Source organism: Diceros bicornis, chromosome 7, assembly GCF_020826845.1.
Source record: "Diceros bicornis minor isolate mBicDic1 chromosome 7, mDicBic1.mat.cur, whole genome shotgun sequence".
In the NCBI taxonomy this organism is placed as follows: Eukaryota; Metazoa; Chordata; class Mammalia; order Perissodactyla; family Rhinocerotidae; genus Diceros; species Diceros bicornis.
In genome coordinates, this window is record NC_080746.1 from 56,224,607 (window position 1) to 56,246,937 (window position 22,331).

General features: G+C 38.7%; 1 protein-coding gene across 1 annotated transcript in view; it reads right to left on the minus strand.

Annotated features, from left to right (window-relative positions):
• Positions 1 to 887: 887 nt before the first annotated feature.
• RNF169 (ring finger protein 169) overlaps positions 888 to 22,331 on the minus strand; it is an 81,961-nt gene continuing 60,517 nt past the window's right edge. Inside the window, exons 5-6 of the mRNA XM_058545601.1 lie at positions 7,589 to 7,688; positions 888 to 7,024 (exon numbers count right to left, since the gene is read on the minus strand). Coding sequence (XP_058401584.1) covers positions 5,840 to 7,024; positions 7,589 to 7,688 — 1,285 coding nt within the window. The 3' untranslated portion in view covers positions 888 to 5,839. The remainder of the gene's footprint in view (positions 7,025 to 7,588; positions 7,689 to 22,331) is intronic.

The window sequence follows — 22,331 nt, forward strand, 5'->3', positions numbered from 1 at the left end:
AACACACATAGTCTAAACTTAGCCCAGTTTTGTCTGAGATTGCTCTCCAGAGATGAGACTTTTTGACTAGCAACAGAATGTTCACTTTCATGAGTTTGCTTTAGTGTATTCTCAACTTGGGCCTCTCCTCAAGCAGGCATACATTCATTGAAGAATGCATTTTGGTACTGTCTAAATAAACAACACAGCATCCCACTTGATTCCTTGTTGGCAGAAGCATCCCTGACAAGGCATGCCCTGTTCTGAGTCCTCTGTCTTTGTCAAAATGCTCTTTATGATGAGTCAGAGAGGGAGGCAGCCAGCTGTGGCAGTCCCCAAGGATCCAGGTCCCTTCTCCAATTCTAGTGCAGACAGCAGGTTGAATAAAACCAATATACAACCCATTTTCTATTTCTAGGTGAGAGGGAAAAAGGCCCTAAGGACAACTGTGTTTGTACAAAGAATTGAGAGTAAACAATATCAGGCACACACAAAAAATCCATTAGTTGGCATTTAAATAATCCTTTTTCCCTTGCATAGTTACCCATTCTCTAGTGTTCTGCTGGAGGCTAAGGGCTGAACCCACTGAGGGAAAGCACCTGCTTCCACTGGTGGCACAGCGTGGAGGGTGGGCAGGGCCAACAAGGACGAATCTGACTGCTGCCACCTAGAGCCAGGGCCCAAAGGCTACTCTTGAGCTCAGGGCCTTGATCTTCGAGGAGTGCACGGCCTGTTTTTACCCCTTACTAAATGAGAGGAAAGGAAGAGGACACGCCTGGCCTTACCTTGGCTTTGTCCAACTAGTTCTTGATATAAGACACCAGAAAAGGTAGAGGGAGCCTGCCCCAAGTTTGAGGTTGCCTCCCACACTTATTGACAAGACATGAAGGAAGCATTTACTCACAAAGCAAAGTGTGTAAATATTTTTCTTAGGAAGAAAAAAAATACTGATAATACATAGAACAATGTGCACATTCAGTCTTGGCACTTTTCCTTCATCCAATTTAACCAATCTCTAAACTGGTGACCTCTGCATATCTGTCAGTCTCTTTTCTGTAGAATAGTCTTCTTCAGAAAGCTACAGTGGATAAGTCATGTGTAAAGATGCATTTCTGGATCATCTTTGGAGGAAAATCTATTCAGCAGCCTCTTTCCCTCGAATCCACCTCCCTCAAAAAAAAAAAAAAAGCAGACCTGCTTTCTCATCGAGTCACAGAATTTATAAGCAGCTTTGCTCACTTGTAAAAACCAGGCCAAAAGACCACTCTATGGGTTGATGAGGAAAAGGCTAGCTGAGAAAGACTTCAAGTCCCCAAGGAGTTCTTGATTTTCAAAGAAAAATGAAGGGCTGGCTGGGTTTTAACCCTTGGTAGTTAAAAATGATGACCATTCCAATCAAAATATATCACTTCCGAAGATTCCATATTCACATTACTCACACTATAGGGCTCTTCCCTACCTGGCTAGGTGTTCAGGGGACATAGGTACATTCTAATTCTAACTGAAAATGTCAGAAAGAAAAAGCTGTTAAAAACAAAAAGCTTCCTATATCATTTGGGTGTCCCCCTCACTAGCAAATCGTGTGTGTGTGTGTATAACTTAAAGGGCTATTTATTCAGACCCTAGAAAACTATAAAATAGGGCACAGGGCACAGACCTCAATGAAGTTCCTCAGTTCTTAAAAAAGAAAAGAGGGATGGCAGGGTGCAGAGTTTGACTTGGATGACTTCCATGCCCATTCCAGCTGTAACATTTTATGATTATGATCCAGCCTTCAATTTTTCTTTCCTTCCTTTCCTGCTCAATGAAAAGCCAGGCAGGAAAAAGGAAAGGAATCCCAAGCTGCTGCCAGCTCTGGTAAGAGGTCTGTCTGGTTGGGGAAGAGGTTAGAAGGCTACTAAGTTGAGATGTGGGTCTCCTCTGACCACGTCAGTGATCCACAAACTGCCTCATTACTTGGGGCTTATGCCAAAAGCAGCTCCTGAAGATATGTTATTGTCCTGTAATCACTGGAGGAAAAAATTCATTCTCCTCTGGTAAAATTACTTAGGAAATGGAAAGCAGTGTTGCAATCAAATTCACAAATACTGATGGGGGTATCTAAAATATTCAAGGCAGCCTTCGGGGTGCTGGACAGTATCTTGAATGGGACCCTCCAAGATCATCGCTATGAAAGAACGGGCCTTTTATAAGACCATTCACAAACTCTCCAGCCACGCATACATTCAAATACATTCCATTAGACATTGAGCTCCCCAAGAGCAGGGGCTGTCCTTTCCATCTTTGTATCTCCATGACCCAGCACAGGGTTGGCACAGTTCAAAGTTCAGGAAATGCCTGCCAAATGGAACAGAAAGGGTGGACAGCACAGCCTTCGGTCATCAGCTTCACCAGTCAAGCACAGTGGCAGCTTCCCATTTTAGTCAGTCTGTCAGTTTGTAATCATACAGCAATTAATTAAGCAGCTTTACTCTGTTAAGGGCATTTTTCTTTTAGGGAAAATGAACAAACAGAGAGAAGGCGTTTATCACCAGTGCTTCCTCCAGGCAAAACTTTAAAAATTAAATTTTAAAAAAATAAATGAAGCCACCTACAAAAGGTTTTCCTGGGAGGCCTCAGCCAAGAAGAATTAACCTTAAAAAAAAGAGGCAATTATATGAAAGGGGCCAGGGGCTAGATGCATAATCCCATGATTTGACACCAATCCAGTAGGCCCAGATGACTTCTTCCAGCAGATACAATCAATGGGTCATGAACACGTTCCCAAAGTGTCTTTCCCACTCTATAGAAAAGGGCCGAGCCCCCCCTTCTCAGGGCACCACATTTCTTGGAATTCCCATCAGAAAGACCTCCATCTTCCAATGTCTCATAACTTCCCCTTTAATAAGAAAAAACACAGAATGCATATTCACAAGGAACAGCGTTGGTAGGACGTGGGAAATTTGTATGGTGAATCAGATTCCAATGATTTGTGAGAAATGTTTGTTTTATGAAATAGTGTATCTCTTATTGTAGCTCACAAACCCTCCTCCTCATTCTATTTTCCTTGTCTTGCTAAAGAATTCATGTCAACTCCATTTGTTACCAACTTCACAATCAAGGAGAGGGAAAATTTTCAGAAACAAAAAGTGTTCAGGTTTTAGTTATTAAGTATGGGAAGCATCTTAAAATAGAGATAATACCTCAGTGGTCTTTTCCTTCTCCAAAGCCAAGCAGATTAAAGATTAAACCCTGACCCTCTTTAACTTAAACTGCTTTGCCTATATTTGAAGGACTACTGCTCAGCTGGAAGTTTGGAAAACAACTGTCAATACCATTCTAGGCACCTCAGTAGGTGCACGGGGGAAAGTCAGTAAGCTGGATCCAGCGTGTGGAATATTCCCTTAAGAAGAAGTAGCTTTTTACTCGGCACCTGAAGCTAAAACTTGTTGCTACTTCTACGTAATTTCTTAAAATGAAAGTATTACTTTGGGGAAATATTTAAAATATATACCTTTTTCTATTAAAAATATTTATCTTTTTCCCAAAAAGAAAAATCAGTTCCAACTGAAAACTTCTTTTTCAAATTACTGGAGATATAAAAAATGGTGGCAAGTGGAAAAATAAGTGTCTGTCTTTGCTACTACCAATGAGACTAGCCTTCCAATAATATTTACTAAGATCGAAAAGGAACTATATGAAATGGCAGTACTGATGTTTTCTCTAAGGGCATTTAGTAAGTCACCCTCCCTGTCCTTTGCAGACCAGTGCCAGCTCTTCTATCTTGGGCACCAACACGCCCTCCAGCAGCCTTTGGAGGGCATATGTTGCTGGTAGGACCTAGAACTGAAGTGGTGTGAATATAAAGTAATGAGACTGATGTATGCTTTTTAAACATACATCTGCACGTGTGCACGCACAGACACATAAAACACAGAATACATACATTCAGGTGAGTGACACTCCCCACCAAAGTAGTCACTGAAGAAGTTCCACGTATCTCAATGATGACCAAAATGCTTATGACATCTCTGGAACTTCTCTTTGGGAACTGTTTATGAGCTGCACTAGAAAATGGCTCTGACTGCTTTACAGCTGTACCTCACTTATGACTCCAAACCCTCTTGATAACCTACCTTGTCTTCCAGAGGTTTCAAATAGCTTCTGACTAGTTTCAAACTCAAAATTCTATCTCCCATAACCCCAAAAGATTAAAGATTTGCCCAGAGAAGAAGATGCCCAGAGATTTCCTTCTCAGGAAATCTCCTGAGAAGAATCAAAAAGAAAGTGATATAGTAAATCCCTAGTGACCTTGATCAGTGAGTCACTGTTCTGGATCTTAGCTTCTGCTTTAGTAAGAGGAGGAGGTTAGAAGAGATGACCATTAAGGTCCCTTCCAGTTCTAACATTTTAGGAGTCTATGTTTCTAGATGTTTCTAGACTTTGAAGACAGTTCCAGAAATGTTCTCACCAACGGCAACATCATTGGAAAAACTATGCAGTATCCTGCTGGGACCACTCAAGGGGGACAACATACATTGGGATATATAAGTTCTGAAAAGTTTGTTAAAATGCAAGTCACATGACTTCATAGCAACAGCTCATACATGCACAGGGAATGCCAGCCCATCTGAGATTCCCTAAAATCATATCTTAATCCCTATTCTCAATGAGCCCAGATGGGCAGAAGCACCAAGCACCACCAGGGATGCAAAAGACACATGGTGTCAGCTGCTAAGGAAAATAAACCCCAAAGGTCCATGGGACTGAATTTACCAGCTGCATCCAGCCAGATACCTTGTTTCCATAGTATGGAGTTTCACCATTGTTCTTACCTGACTTCTGGGAAAATTTTTTTGATTTTAGATCAACATTGCAGATAACACTTGGCCATGTGGACAGTAATAATGAAGTCCAATTGTCATTTATCTCATGGGGTGGAACCCTCCAGGAAAACAGAAGGCTATACTGTGGGGGGTGGGGATAACTGCATAGCATATCTTTATACTTCTAGTCACTCTCTATTATCTGCATGTAGATTTTGCATGATCAGTATTCAATGCCCAGCCAGCTTTCCCTAGGTTCCTCTGGCATGCCCTTGGATTGCAGCCCATTATGGCAACCTGTTTGTGTGGAAAATCCATGGGATTTGTCGTTGGGAGACCCAGCGGTCAGTCTGGGCCCTACCACTTAGTAGTTGAGAGAACCTGAACATATGCATGGCAGTCTCATTATCTAAAAATGAGGCTAATACCACTTACATGTTAGGTCTCCTGGGAAGACCAAATTAAACAATGACTGCACATGTCAATTATATAGCATTAATCAAATGTTATTTTTTAAACAGGGAATCTAAATTAACTTTTGTAGAAGCATAAACTCAACTGATTTCATTAGGTATATTTACTTGTGGTAAGGGTAAGGAGACAGAGGAACATAATCTTTTTGGATCTGCCAAAGAACTACACTGTTTGACTTTTGAAAAAGATGGAACTAATTTTTATCTGCAAGGCTGATTTAAAACACCCTGTTGAAAGAAGTCAGGTCTGTCAGTTTGAGAAGGTATCCCCTCTTTCCTCTACCATTTCTAACTCTAGTGACTGTGCTCCTGAATCTCACTCCAAGTGGGTGCTGCCAGATGTGGCCCAGAAGCCCTCAGGGGTGGGTCACTTGGGGAGTGAGGAGTGCTTCCAGCCTGGGTCACAGGGAGGCAGAGATGCAGTTCCCTTGGATATAGACTGCAAAGGCCCTGGAACCCTCAGAACCATATCAGACAGTGTTTTGCCATTAAAAGAAACCCAAAGTGAGAACACTCAGCTCTTCAGGATAAATGATCAAGCCCAAAGACCTCTTAAAAATAGGTAACACTGTTCCTTAGGTGCTACTTGGCCCCGGCCATGTTGCTGGACCGTAAGAGATACTGATCCACGCTTCCCTTCCGCCGACTCACAGTCCGCCTCTCGTTGTCAAACATGCGTTGCAACTGCAGAGCCAGCCGTCGGTCCTCTTCCTCTTGCTGCAATTTCTGCTCCATCTCTCGCAGTACCGGATCTGTCGGGGCCAGACCCACCTCACCACTGCTTTGTCGCAGTTTCTTAAGGGAACCATTTTGTTCCAAGTGCTTAGTCTTACAATGCCTTTTCCGGCCCCGACGCAAGGAAGGAAGTGGCTCCTCACCTAGGTTGTCTACCAGAACACCGTTAGGCAGATCAAAATGATTCACTGTCTTCAGCTGTTTCTTTGTTTTGAGGACCCCACCCAAAACACTGTTTTTGGGTAGCACTGAATTAACTGTTGAGATTTTCATGGCTGTACTTATACAGGTTTTATCTAACTTGGCATCTGGGGTTGACCCTGACCCTTCAAACTGCTCTCTCTCCAAAGAAGTCCCACTGGCTCCCACTTTGAGTTCTGAAGAACAGCAGGTTTCCAATGAGATCTCAGTGCTCCTTTTACTAGTACTGCCCTGTTCTGTTTTTGTTTGGCTAACAGAGGGGAAATAATCAAGGTCAGTGGGGGTGGGCCCAGTATACTCAGAGAGTGCTTGCCCACTGGACAGTCTTGTATTTACAGCCAGAAGTGGCTTCTCCTTGTTAGAATGGATAACCTCAGAGACTAGGAAGTCTTCTCCCGTTTCTGGAGCCAGGGAGGTGAGGGTGGCTTTCGAAAGGGTCTTTTTGATCTGCCGCTCCTGAAAGATCTGTTCCCACTTTTTGAGGATCCGTGGACTGGCCTCATAAGAAGTCTGCTTCTGCAGGCTTCTGTTTAGGTTGCGGGGTGTTGATTTGATGATGAGGGGACTTAGCACGCGGCCATCAGGGAGTCTCTTGGGAGGAGTACATGGTGAGCAGACAATGGGCTTGAAATGGTTTAGTTCTTCAGAGATGCTGTCGTTGCTTTCAGGGCTGATGGAGCGCTCTGGCTTATGCAGGGAAGCCAAGGATGGCAGGCAGCTGAAGGGTAGACGCTTTTCGATGGTGAGGTCAGGGGCCGAGAGGCAACGGTTGTTTTGAGTGGACAAGAGGACACCAATGATGGGGTTGGAGGCTGGGGTCATAGTTGTGACCTGAAAGAGATTAAAAAGATTATACATACATATATAAATATAAATATATATAAATATAAATATATATAAATATAAATATATATATAAATATATATATATAAATATATATATATAAATATATATATATATAAATATATATATATATATTTTTTTTTTTTTTTCTTCTTCACAATTCCTTCATGATGGTAGAGGGATAAGGAGGGGAATGGGAAGAAATGGGATAAAGGGTGATGTGAGCCTAAGAAATAGGGAAAATCCCTAACCTAGAATGCATACCATTTGCAGAAATTCCTACACACTTGAAATAATTAATAAAACTGAAAATGTATAGGAAAAAAACTTCATCTAGAATTTTTAAAAAGGCTCTATTGGCCCTCATTCCACCCATCTGGCTACTAATTCAAACTCTAATTCCTTCACATCTATTTGTAACATTCTCCAACATAACTAGTGTGCCTAGGACCCATTCTGCCTCCTCTCATCTGGAATAGTTTCTCTCGTGGCCATGTGCAACAGGTTATGGGATGGGACTAGAAAGCCCAAAAGCCTGTGTGTGAGGTATACTTTGGCTTTGCCGGTTGGGGCTGCTCTGAGTCTGCTCTTCATTCTGTCCTGAGCAGTATCACTGCAGCTTTGACTCCTTTCCACCTTGGAATTTAGGTTCCTAAAAAAGAATAAATAAAAGACAAACAGTCAAAAGTAGCCCATATGCTAGCTAAGGAAAAAGAATAACAACTCTTCTGTGCTTTCAAAGCCACCCACTAAGAAAGACAATTCTCTTGGGCGGCTACAATAGAAAATGAGTTAATTTATTAACAGAACGCATTCTAAGAACAAATCCTGTCAAAAGAGAAAGTTCTCCAGAGAAAACATTTGGTTTAAGCCTTTGTTTCCCACTAGACCCTGCATAAACGACACAAGACCAATGGCTATTTTGCTTAAGCTTAGAGAGATGTAGGGATACTTCATCTTCCTTGATAGGGTGAATACAGTGTTAAATTACCTTTACAAACAACAAATTTTTTCCTTTTATGAGGCCCAAACCTCTCCTCAGCAATCTAAATCAGCCACGAAACAAATACTTAAGTACTTATAAAAATGCATAGCAGTACACTAGATTTTTATTTAGGGAGTCAAAATTAAATGTAATCTCTCCCTTGATCCATTAAATTTGAGCTTCCAAGGCGTAAATCCTGGTGATTTAAGAGACTTCAAGAACACATGATTTTTTTATCTTGTGCATGCATTACATTATGACTTCACAACCCAAACCAAAACCCACAGAACCTGTATGATCACATTAATCCCACTGCTTAAGAATTATGCGCACATGACTGTCATCCACTCCACAGACTGTAAGTAAGCAGGGATCCTTAATTGTTTTTTTATTCACCTTTGTTTCCTGCTTTCCAACTTTGGCCTAATAAATGTCTGGTGAGAATAATGTTTTTACAAATGTTTGCAACTGATATTTTACCTGTGCTATAATTCTATTCAACAAGCATTTATTATACACTTACTATACGCCAGTCACCGATGAGCACTGTCTGGGCACTGGGAATAAATACAAAGAATGAGATACAATCTAGGTCTTCAAGGAATCAGAGTCCAGTCAGGCAGACAAATAAATAATGTATATATAATACAGTGACATGTTACAACAAAAAAAGTATGCCTAAGAGACAGAATGGCATAAGAGAAGAGTTATTAATTACCAGAGATGGAGTGAGAACAGGGTTGGAAAAGCCTTCCTGTGGCATATGTGTTTTTAAGGATAAATACAAATTTGCCAGAAGTCAAGGTAGGCACATAGCCATACAGATGATCCCAAACAGAAATTATTTCTTTGAATGATTCTATTGAGCTTTGGAATGGAATACATCATATCTACTCTTTTGTAGCAAAAGATTTACTTCTAAAGTTTTACTATGCCAGGATTAGCTCAGAGAAAACTTATAAAGGAGGTAATGAGGTACATTCCCAGGGTGCTGCCTCTCCTCTCCCTACATCTCTAGCGAAGACCTGTCCAACCTACCCGCAATGGCTTTTATTCCAGCATTTCTGTGTTACTCCTCCCATTCAAAACTCTCTCATCCTATGTGTCTCATGGTCACATCACCTTGCAGATGGCTCCAATTTGATGAACTAATCTATTCTATGGTATTCACAGGAGAAAGCCGTGGCCAACCTGCATCACATGTCTGCACTTAACCAAGAAAATTCAACACTGAACCTAAACAAATAATGTGAGAGTTGTACAGATAGTACAACTAGTGGGAGATCTTGGAGCAGGTAGGAAACTTCAACATCATCCTATAAAGGCAGCTGCTTAGAAGTCAGCTTCATTTGTATTTTACCTAGAATAGTATTGAAATTCATTTGCATTCCCAGAACTCACACCAACTGTCACTAGAGTAAGCCACCCAGAAGTAAACTGGCTGGCAGATTAAAATGCTGAGGTGAATAACATATACTTTGGGTCAGGACGAATGGATATAGAGCTGAAAGAGACAGCATTATTATTTCAAACATATGACTTGTTTGGCACGATTCCATTGGAGAAACAAGTAGACTTAAAGGAAAAGATGTTCTGATCAACATAAGAAAGAACTTTGTAACAGTCAGAGCTGTTAACTGATAGCTACCTTAGGAGGTACTGAGCTCCATGTCATTAGAGATAATCAGACTGAGGCTGGACCTATACTTTAAATGTCCAAACATTACATAATTAATATAATTTTTAAAAACAGAGTAGGAGTCCATTTTGTCAGCAGTAACAGAGTCAAATTTAAAGACACTGGCTACATGCCTAAGTTATCAGATGTACAAATGACAACTACCTATTGCTAGGGAGAAACTCTTCACATGCCCCCTAAACTCCATTTTGATGAAAGAAAAGCCCCAGGGAGGAAACTCACACTTGCAGCCCTCAAGTACACAACAAGAATACCCAAAGTAGGTGCCAGCCCAGTGGCGCAAGCAGTTAAGTGCGCGCGCTCCGCTGCAGCGGCCCGTGGTTCGCCGGTTAGGATCTCGGGTGTGCACCAACACACCACTTGTCAAGCCATGCTGTGGCGGCATCCCACGTAAAGTGGAGGAAGATGGGCATGGATGTTAGCCCAGGGCCAGTCTTCCTCAGCCAAAAAAAAAAAACAGGAGGATTGACAGATGTTAGCTCAGGGCCGATCTTCTTCACATGCACAAAAAAAGAATACCCAAAGTAGTTTCTGACAATCTAAAATCTTTTTGGTAAACCTAAGTATGGCTGAAACTGTCATTGTCTTTGCCATCCACTTGGTTAGCAGCTTTACTGAGCACCAACTCTGTACAAAGCACTGGAGACAGATTGATGAAAAGATAATCTTGACCCACAGGAGCATCCAGTCACTGAAGTCCACCACATCATAGCACAAAAGTGCTATAAGAGAGCAATAACTACACAGCTAAACTCTCCAAGGGTTTTCTTCTAAGAGTTGTATAGTTCTAGCTCTTATATTCAGGTGTCTGATCCAATTTGACTTAATTTTTGTATATGGTGTGAGGTTGGGGTGCAACCTCATTCTTTGGCAAGTGGAAATCCAGGTATCCCAGCACGACATGTGAAGAGACTATTCTTTCTGCCATTGAATGGTCTTGTCCCCCCTTATTGAAAATCAACTGACCATAGATGTACGGATTTATTTCTGGACTCTCAACTCTATTCCACTGATTAATATATCTACCCTTGTTTCAGATACACAATCTTTTGATTGTTCTAGCTTTGCAGTAAGTTTTGAAATCAGGAAGTGTGAGTTTTCCACCTTTGTTCTTTTTCAAAAATGTTTTGGCTATTTGGGATCCTTTGCAATTCCATATGTGAATTTAGTATCAGCCTGTTCGTTTCTGCAAAAAGGGAGGTTGGAATTTTAATAGGTATTGCAATGAATCTTGTAAAACAAGTTGCGGAGTTTTGCCATCTTAACAATATTAAGTCTTTTAATCCATGAGCACACATCTTTCCCTTTATTAGTCTTCTTTAATTGCTTTCAACAATGTTTTGTAGTTTTGAGTGTACAAGTCTTACACCTCCTTGGTTAAATTTATTGATAACTATTCTATTCCTTTTTGATGCTATTGGAAATGGAATTGCTTTTCTAATTACATTTCCAGATTGTTCATTGCTAGTGTATAGAAATGCAACTGATTTTTGTGTGATGATCTTGTATCCTGTAACTGCTAAATTCATTTATTAGGTCTAATAGTTTTTTCATGAAGTCTTTAGGATTTCCTATGAATAATATCATGTCATCTGTGATTAGAGATAGTTTTACTTCCTTTGCAATCAGGATGGTTTTTTCTTTTTTTCCAGCTTTACTGAGATATAATTGACATATGATATTATGTAAGTTTAAAGTGTACAATGTGTTGATTTGATACACCTATATATTGTGAAATGATTATCACAATAGGGATAGTTAACACCTCCATCATCTGACATAATTACCATTTCTTTTTTGTAGTGAGATCATTTAAGATCCACTCTCTTGGCAACTTTCAAGTCTATAATACAGTGTTGTTAACTATAATCACCATGCTGTATATTAGATGCCCAGAACTTATTCATCTTATAACTGGAAGTTTGTACCCCTTAACCAACATCTCCCCATTTCCCCTACTCCCTGGAAACCACCATTCTACTCTCCGTTTTTATGAGTTTGGCCTTTTAAGATTCTCCATATAAGGGATATCATACAGTACTTGTCTTTCTCTGACTTATTTCACTTAGCATAATTCCCTCAAGGTCCACCCACATTGTTGCGAATGGCAGGATTTCCTTCTTTCTCATGGCTGAATAATATTCCCCTATACACATATAACACATTTTCTTTATCCATTCATCCATGGATGGACACTTAGATTGTTTCCACACCTTGGCTATTGCGAATGATTTTGCAGTGAACATGGAAGTGCAGATATCTCTTCAAGATTTCCTTTGGATACATACCCAGAATTGGGATTGCTGGATCATATGGTAGTTCTCTTTTCAATTTTTTGAGGAACCTCCATTGAGGAACCTCCATACTGTTTTTCATAGTGGTTGTATCAGTTTACATTCCCACCAGTAGTGCACAAGTGCTCCCTTTTCGCCACATCCTCGCCAACACCTGTTATCTATCAACTTCTTGAGGACAGCCATTCTAACAGGTGTGAGGTGATATCTCATTGTGGTTTTGATTTGCATTTCCCTGATGGTTAGTGATGTTGAGCATTTTTTTCTTCTGTTAGCCATTTGTATATCTTCTTTGGAAAAATGTTCAGTTCCTCTGCTGATTTTTTAATTGGATTATTTGTTTTTTTGCTATTGAATTATATGAGTTCCTTATATATTTTGGATATTAATCCCTTATCAGATATATGATTTGCAAATATTTTCTCCCATCGCATAGGTTGCCTTTTCATTTTGTTGTTTCTTTGGCTGTATGGAAACTTTTTAATTTGATGTAGTCTCATTAATTTATTTTTGCTTTTATTGCCTGTGCTTTTAGTGTCATATCCAAAACAATCACTGCCAAGACCAATGTCAAGGAGATTCCCCCTATGTTTTCTTCTAGAAGGTTTATACTTTCAGGTCTTATATTTAAGTCTTTAATCTATTTCAAGTTAATTTTTGTGAGTGGTGTAAACTAGGGGTCCAGTTTCACTCTTTTGCATGTGATTATCCAGTTTTCCCAACACCATTTATTGAAGAGACTATCTTTTCTCCATGGGGTATTTTTGGCTCTCTTGTCTAATATCAGCAGACCATATACGCATGGGTTTATTTTTGGGCTCTTGATTCTGTTTCATTCGTCTGTGTGTCTATTTTTATGGCAGTACCATACTGTTTTGATTATTATAGCTTTATAGTATAGTTTGAAACCAGGAAGTGTGATGCCTCCAGCTTTGTTCTTTCTCAGGATTGTTTTGGCTATTCGAGGTCTTTTGTGGTTCCATACAAATTTTAGGATTGTTTTTGCTATTTCTGTGAAAAATGCCATTGGAATTTTGATAGAGATTGCACTGAATCTATAGATGGCTTTGGGGAGTATGGATTTTTTATTCCCCTGACCCATGAACATGGGACATCTTTCCATTTATTTGTGTCTTCAATTTTTTTTAATCAAAGTCTTAATAGTTTTCAGTGTACAGAACTTTCACCTCCTTGGTTAAATTTATTCCTATTTTTGATGCTGTTGTGAATGGGGCTGTTTTATTTCATTTTCAGATATTTCATTGTTAGTGCGTAGAAACACACCTGATTTCTGTATGTTGATTTTGTATCCTGCAGCATTACTAAATTCATTGATTAGCTCTAAGAGTTTTTTGATAGTCTTTAGGATTTTCTATATATAAGATCATATTATCTGCAAACAAAGACAATTTTACTTCTTTTCCAATTTGGATGCCTATTTCTTTTTCTTGGCCTAACTGCTCTGGCTAGGACTTCCAGTACTATGCTGAATAGGAGTGATGAGAGTGGGCACCCTTGTCTTGTTCCTGATCTTAGAGGAAAATCTTGAGTATGATGTTAGCTGTGGGCTTGTCATATATGGCCTTTATTATGTTGAAGTATGTTCCTTCTACACCCAATTTGCTGAGAGTTTTTATAATAAATGGATGTATTTTGTCAAATGTTTTTTCTGCATCTAATGAAATGATCATAGGATTTTTATCTTTCCTTCCATTAATGTGGTGTATCACATGTATTGATTTGCCTATGTTGAACCATTCTTGCATCCCAGGGATAAATCCCATTTGATCAGAGTGTATGATCCTTTTAAGGTGCCGTTAAATTCAGTTTGCTAATATTTTGTTAAGAATTTTTGTTAACTATATTCATCAGGGATATTGGCCTATAGTTTTCTTCTCTTGTAGCGTCCTTACCTAGCTTTGGTATCAGGGTAATGCTGGCCTCATAAAATGAGTTTAGGAGTGTTCTCTCCTCTACAATTTTTTGGAAGAGTTTGAGAAGGATTAGCATTAATTCTTCTTTAAGTGTTTGGTAGAATTCACCAGGGAAACCATCTGGTCCTGGACTTTTCTTTGTTGGGAGATATTTCATTACTGATTCAATCTCCTTACTCATTATTGGTCTGTTCAGATTTTCTATTTCTTCATGATTCAGTCTTGGTAGTTGTATGTTTCTAGGAATTTATCCATTTCTTCTAGGTTATCCAATTTGTTGGCATATAATTGTTCATAGTAGTCTCTTATGATTCTTTGTATTTCTGTGTTATCAATTGTGATGTCTTCTCCTGCACTTCTCATTTTATTTGAGTCTCTCTCTTTTTTTCTTAGTTAGCCTAGCTAAAGGTTTGTCAATTTTGTTTATCTCTTCAAAAAACCAGCTCCTGGTTTCATTGATCTTTTCTATTGTGTTTCTGGTATCCATTTATTTCTGTTCTGATCTTTGTTATTTCCTTCCTTCTGCAACCTTGGACTTAGTTTGCTCTTCTTTTTTTCTAGTTCCTTGAGGTGTAAAGTTAAGTTGTTTATTTTAGATCTTTCTCTCTTCTTAATGTAGGTGTTTATCACTATATACTTTCCTCTTAGAACTGCTTTTGCTGCATCTCATAAGTTTTGGTATGTTGTATTTCCATCTTCACTTGTTTCAAGATATTGTTGATTTCCCTTTTGATTTGTTCTTCGATCCACTGCTTGTTAGGAGCATGTTGTTTAATTTCCCCATATTTGTGAATTTTCCACTTTTCCTCCTGTTAGTGATCTCTAGTTTCATATGACTGTGGTCAGAAAAAATACTTGGTATGCTTTCAATCTTCTTAAATTTGCTAAGACTTGTTTTGTGACCTATATGATCTATCTTGGAGAATGTTCCATGTGCACTTGAGAAGAATGTGTATTTTGCTGCAGTTGGATGGAATGTCCAAATGTCTATTAGGTCCATTTGGTCTAAAGTGTAGCTCAACTCCAACATTTCTTTATTGGTTTTCTGTATGGATGATCTATCCATTGTTGAAGGTAAGGTATTGAAGTCCTCTACCATTATTGTATTGTTGTCTGTTTCTGCTTTCAGATCTATTAGTATTTGTTTAATATATTTAGTACTTGTTTAATATATTTAGGTGCTCCAATGTTGGGTACATATATATTTATAATTGTTAATCCTCTTGATGAATTGACCCCTTCATTATATATTGACCTTCTTTGTCTCTTGTTACCATTTTTGGCTTAAAGTCTATTTTGTCTGCTATAAGAATAGCTAATCCCACTCTCTTTTGGTTTTCACTTGCATGGAATATCTTTTTTCATCCCTTCACTTTGAGCCTACGTGTGTCCTTAAAGCCGAAGTGAGTCTCTTGTAGACAGCATATAGTTGGGTCTCGTTTTTTCAATCTATCCAGCCACTCTATGCCTTTTGATTGGAGAATTTAATCCTTTTACATTTAGAGTAATTATTGATTGGTAAAGACTTACTAATGCCATCTTAGTCATTGTTTTTTAGCTGTTTTGTAGTTTCTTTGTTCCTTTCTCTCTGTCTTGCAGCCTTCCTTTGTGAACTGATGATTTGCCATACTGGTATACTTTGATTCTCTTCTCTTTATTTTTTGCAAATCAACTGTAGGTTTTTGCTTTGTGGTTACCATGAGGCTTACATAAAACATCTCATAGATATAACAGTCTATTTTATGCTGATAAGAACTTCAATCACATAAAAAAACTTGACCCTTTTACACCCCTCCATTTTGATTTTGATGTCACAAAACACTTGATGTCTTTTTATATTGTGTATTCATTAATTATTTTAGCTAGTTATTTTTAATACTCTTGTCCTTTAACCTTTATAGTAGTTAAGTGGTTAACATACTACCATCTTACAGTATTAGAATACAGACAGTCCCCAACTTACGACGGTTGGACTTACAATTTTTTGACTTTATGATGGTGTGAAAGCAATATGCATTCAGTAGAAACCAAACTTCAGATTTTGAATTTTTATCTTTTCTCGGGCTAGCGATATGTGGTACAATACTCTCATGATGCTGGGCAGTGGCAGCGAGCTGCAGCTCCCAGTCAGCCACGCAATCACAAGGGTAAACAACTGATACACTTACACCCATTCTGTACTCATACGACCATTCAGTTTTTCACCAGTATTCAATAAATTACATGAGATATTCAACACTTTATTATAAATAGGCTTTGTGTTAGATTATTTCACCCAACTGTAGGCTAATGTAAGTGTTCTGAACACATTTAAGGTAGGCTACGCTAAGCTATGTTGTTTAGTAGGTTAAGTATATTAAATGCATTTTCGACTTATGATATTTTCAAGGAAGTCAAGGAAGATCTGTATTCTTAATATGACTATATACTTACCTTTACTAGCGTGTTGTATATTTTCACATTACTAATTAGCACCATTTTGTTTCAGCCTGAAGAACTTCTTTCAGCATTTCTTGTAAGGCAGGTCTCGGGGTGATGAAGTCCCCTCAGCTTTTGTTTGCCTGGGAAAATCTTTATCTATCCTTCATTTCTCAAGGGCAACTTTACTGGATTGACTATTCTTGGTTTGCCATTTTTTTCTTTCAGCACTTTGACTATATCATCCCAATCCCAGGCCTGTAAGGTTTCTTCTTAGAATTCTGCTGATAGCCTTATGGGGGTTCCCTTCTAAGTTACAAGCCTCTTTTCTCTTGCTGCTTTTAAGATTCTCACTTATCTTTTATTTTTGACAATTTTATTGTAACATGTCTTGGAGAGGATCTCTTTGAGTTTGTTTAGTGACCTAGGAGCTTCACGAACTTTGACATTCAAATCTCTCCCTAGATTTTGGAAATTCTCAACTCTTATTTCTTTAAGTAAGCTTTCTGCCCCCTTCTCCCTCTCCTTCTCTTCTCCTTCTGGAAGTCCAAAAATTTGCAAATTGTTTCTTTTGATGGTATCCCATAGATCATGTAGGCTTTCTTCATTCTTTTTCTCTCTGTTTGCTACAGAAGAATCTCCCTGAGCTAACATCTGCCTCCAATCTTCCTCTTTTTTTGTATGTGGGCTGCCGCCACATACGGCATGGCCGCTAACAGACGAGTAGTGTAGGTCAACACCCAGGAACCAAACCCAGGCCACTGAAGTGGAGCATGCCAAACTTAACCACTAGGCCACTGGGGCTGGCTCCCATTCACTCCTTTTCATTCATCTTTCTTCTGCTTGATCCATTCTGCTGTTGATGCTCTCTATTGTATTTTTCTTTTCATTCTTTGTATTCTTCAGCTCCAAAATTGTTGTTTGGTTCTTTTTTATGATTTCTATCTCTTTGTTAAACTTCTCATTTGCTTCATGTATTGTTTTCCTGATTTAATTGAATTGTCTTTCTGTGTTTTCTTGTAGCTCATTGAGCTTTCTTAAAATAGCTATTATGAATTCTTTACTGGGTAAATTGTAGATCTCCATGTCTTTGGGATCCATTACTGGAAGATTATTGTGATTCTTTGATGGTGTCATGTTCCTTGATTTTTCATGTTCCTTGAAGTTTTGCATACTGTCTTCACATTTGAAGTAGCAGTCACCTCCTCCAGTCTTTACTAACTGCCTTCAGGAGAGAAATACCTTCCATCAGCCCTGGTAGAGATTCTGAGGCTTTCTCAGACCTTCAGTGAATACACCTGCTACTTGCTACTTGCCCCATCTTTTGGCAGAATTCTTAAGCTTGTATGTCTTCTCTTGATCCTGCAACACACCAGGCTGAGTGATGGTGGCCTCCCTTTTGCCTTCCCAAGGGTGGCACTATAGCTCAAGTTTGTGATCTCTCCCTTGCTCACAGATTCTAGCTGGCTTTCTATGCATCCTCACTAGCTATCTGCCAAAACTTACTCTCACTGCCACCAGGAGCATGCATAGGGAGCCAGCCACAGGGTGTGGGTGTGTGTGAGTGAGGCCTGTGAAGGGCCGGGAGTGACTGTGGGCCCGCTAAGAGGATCTGTAAGTGAGGCGTCCCTAGTGATTTGTGGGTGGGATTCTTGATGGATTCTGTGATGTAGCCAGTAGGATCCTCATTCCTTTAATGCCCTCTGAGAGTCCTATCTGCCACTCTCCCAGCCTCTTCCTTCCCCTATCATGCAACTCATGAATCAGTACTCTGGATGAGGCAAATGAGAAATGGGCTTCTTTGGCAGTGTCCTACACAGCTGGAGAAGCCAGGTGCTCACTCACATGCTCTCATTTTCCCGCCACAGGGGAAATCATGGGCCAGGAAGATCTCTCTTGGCCCTGAGCTGTGCTGCCTTGGGGGAGGTGTGATGCAGATAAAGTCAAATTGTTCCCCTTACCCTCTCTAATGCATCAAAATTCACATTTTTTTGCTCTAATGGTGTGCCAGAACTATATTCATAAGGGATATTGGTCTGTAGTTTTCTTTTCTTGTGATGTCTTCATCTGGCTTTGGTATCAGGGTAATACTGGCCTCAAAGAATGAATGAGTTGGGAAGTGTTCATTCCTCTTCTAGTTTTTGGAAGAGTATGAGAAGGATTCATGTTAATTGTTCTTTAAATGTTTGGTAGAAACACCAGTGAAGCCATCTGATCCTGGGCTTTTCTCTGTTGAATGTTTTTTGATTACTGGTTCAACTTTTTCACTTGTTTTAAGTCTATTCAGATTTTCTATTTCTTCTTGAGTCAGTTTAGGTACTCTGTGTTTCTAGGACTTTGTCCATTTCATCTAGGTTATCTAATCTGTTGGCATGAAATTGTTCACAATATTCTTATATAATCCTTTTCATTTCTATAATGTCAGTAGTAATGTCCACACTTTCCTTCCTGATTTTAGTAATTGGAGTGTTCTTTTTTCCTTGATCAGTCTAGTTAAAGGTTTGTCAATTTTGTTGATTTTCAAAGAACCAGCTTTTGGTTTCAATGATTCTCTCTATTGTTTTTCTATTCTCTATTTCATTTATCTTCACTATAATCTTTATTATTTCTTTCCTTTTGCTTGATGTGAGTTTAGTGTACTCTTCTTTTTCTAGTTCCTTAAGGTAAAAGATTAGGTTATTTATTTGAAATTTTTCTTCTTTTTAAATGTAGGCTTTTACAGCTATAAATTTCCCTCTAAGCACTGCTTTTACTGTGTCCCATAAGTTTTGGTACATTGGTTTTCATTTTCATTCCTCTCAAGGTATTTTCTAATTTCTCTTGTGATTTCTTTTTCTGACCCATTGGTTTTTTTAAGAATGAGTTAATTTCCACATATTTGTGAATTTTCCAATTTTCCTTTTGTTACTGATTTCTGGCTTCATTCCACTGTGGTCAAAAAAGATATTCTGTATTATTCCAATCTTTTAAAATTTATTGAGACTTGTTTTATGGTCTAACATATAGTCTATCCTGGAGAATGTCCCATGTGCACTATAGCAGAATGTGTATTCTGCTGTTGCTGGGTAAAAGTGCTCTATATATGTTAGGTCTAGTTGGTATACTATATTATTCAAGTCTTATATATCTTTCTTTCTTTCATCTATATTATTCTATCCATTTTTGAAAGTGGATGTTAAAATCTCCAACTATTATTGTTAAAATGTCTATTACTCCTTTCAATTCTGTCAGTGTTTGTTTCATATATTTTATAGATCCATTATTAGGTGCATATGTGTTTACAATTGGTATATGTTCTTCAGGGATTGACCCTTTTATCATTATACAATGCCCCTCTTTGTCTCTTGTAATACTTTTTGTCCTAAAGTCTACATTGTCTGATATTAGTATAGCTACTCCAGTTCTCTTTCAGTCACTGTTTGCATGGAGTATCTTTTTTCTGTCCTTTCACTTTCAACCTATTTCTGTCTTTGGATCTAAAGTGAGTCTTAGCATATATTTGGATCATATTTTGTGTGTGTGTGTGTGTGTGTGTGTGTGTGTGAGGAAGATCATCCCTGAGCTAACATCCATGCCAATCCTCCTCTTTTTGCTGAGGAGGACTGGCCCTGAGCTAACATCCATGCCTATCTTCCTCTACTTTTTGTGGGATGCTGCCACAGCATGGCCTGACAAGCTGTGCGTCGGTGCATGCCCGGGATCCAAACCCGGGCTGCCAGCAGCAGAGCATGCGCACTTAACCGCTACACCATGGGGTCGGCCCCTGGATCATATTTTTAAAAATCCATTCTGCCAATCTCTGCCTTTTAATTGGAGACTTTAATTCATTTACATTTAATGTAATTACTGATAAGGAAGGACTTACTTCTGCCATTTTGCTATTTGTTTTCTATATGTCCTAATACCATTTTTATTACTCAATTCCTCCATTAATGCCTTCTTTTGTGTTACATATTTCCTAGTGTACCCTTTTTATTCCTTTCTTATTTCTTTAACTATATATGTTTTAGGTATTTTCTTAGTGGTTGCCCTGGGAATTACAGTCAACATCTTAATTTACAATAATCTATTTCAATTAATACCAACTCAATTTCAATAGCATATAAAAATTTTGTTCCTATATAACTCTATCCCCACCTTTATGTGTTATTGTCACATGAAGAGTTACAAAAATCATAAATGTGAAAATATTATATAAACCATAAAAATAATACACAGATAATATTGTAGTATTTGGTCAGGTTAAGAGGCTTCAAAATGCTGGCTGAGAATAGTGAAGAGCAGTAAATTTGATAATGTTCTTAGGATTGAAAGAGCTCAAATAATGCCTTCGCTAAACAATAGGGAAAGCAATTATTCCTCCCCTCTGTGTGCACATCCATTTCTGTACCCCAAAATCCTAACACAGTGCCAGGCACAGAGTGTATATATTCAATAAATTTCTTAAAAATGAATAAAAATATATACAGAAATGCCTCTCTTCTCCTTAAGGCAAGGAAAGAAAACTTCAACATTTACTAGGACTCTATTACCTATCAGGCACTGTGCAAAGTGTTTTATTTTTATTTTTTTGTGATGTTTTTATTTTTTTTGTTTTTTTTATTGTGGTAACTTTGGTTTATAACATTATATAAATTTCAGGTGTACCTCATCATATTTCAATTTCTGTGTAAACTACATTATGTTCACCACCCAAAGACTAATTACAATCCATCACCATACATATGTGCCTAATCATCCCTTCTGCTCTCTTCCCTGCCCCCTTCCCTCTGGTATCCACCAATCCAATCTCTGTCTCTATGTGTTTGTTTATTGTTGTTTTTATCTGCTATTTATGAGTGAAATCATACGGTATTTGACTTTCTCCCTCTGACTTATTTCGCTTAGCATAATACCCTCAAGATCCATTCACATTGTCACAAATAGCAAGATTTCATCCTTTTTTATGGCTGAGTAGTAGTATCCATTGTGTATACATACCACATCTTCATCCATTCGTCCCTTGATGGGCACCTAGGTTGCTTCCAAGGATTGGCTATTGTGAATAATGCTGCAGTGAACATAAGGGTACATATATCTTTACGCATTCATGTTTTCATGTTCTTTGGATAAATGCCCAGCAGTGTAATAGCTGGATCGTATGGTAGCTCTATTCTTAATTTATTTGAGGAATCTCCATATTGTTTTCCATAGTGGCTGCACCAGTTTGCACTCCCACCAGCAGTGTATGTTCCCTTTTCTCCACATCCTCTCCAACACTTGTTCCAAGTGTTTTAAATGTATTGTATCTCATTTTATCCATACAGAGACCCTATGAGATAAGTATCATCATCCTCAATTTACAAAGAACTAAGGGAAGTGATCTTTCCAAAGTGACACAGCTGAAGCCAAAATTTAAACTTATATCTCTATGATTCTAAGGACTGTGCTCTTTCTACCACAGCATACTGATCTTACATTCTACTCTACTCTGCCATAGAACAGGCTCAGCACATCTAGGGAAGCTCTCTCTTCCAAACACATAATGAAGTCATAAACAAGAGAAAGCAGCATTGTCTAAAAGGCAACTGGCTTAAAATTTCCACTGTCAAGAGACCAGATGGTTTCTGGGATATCTAGTTAGGCTAAAAATACCCACAACCACAATGAGTCTGACTTACAAAGAAAAGGAGGGGCAGCCAGTATAAACATGCAGCTGGAAAGCTGAAAGATTTAATACTTATAAAACATTGCTTAAAAGGTTTTCAAATGGTAATACATGATATAAAACATTAGACAACTCATGCTCTCATCACTCATCTCTCTCTGTCTCTCACATACCTACACCACATTAGTTTCTTAATCAAACTCTCAGGTCTGGAAGAGCTGAGTCCCACCAAGAAGCTAAAGGCTGGAGAGAACCTTCCTCCCAGCTCCTCACCTGGGTGTGTGACTCCCCCCACCCCAAATACACATACATACTTAG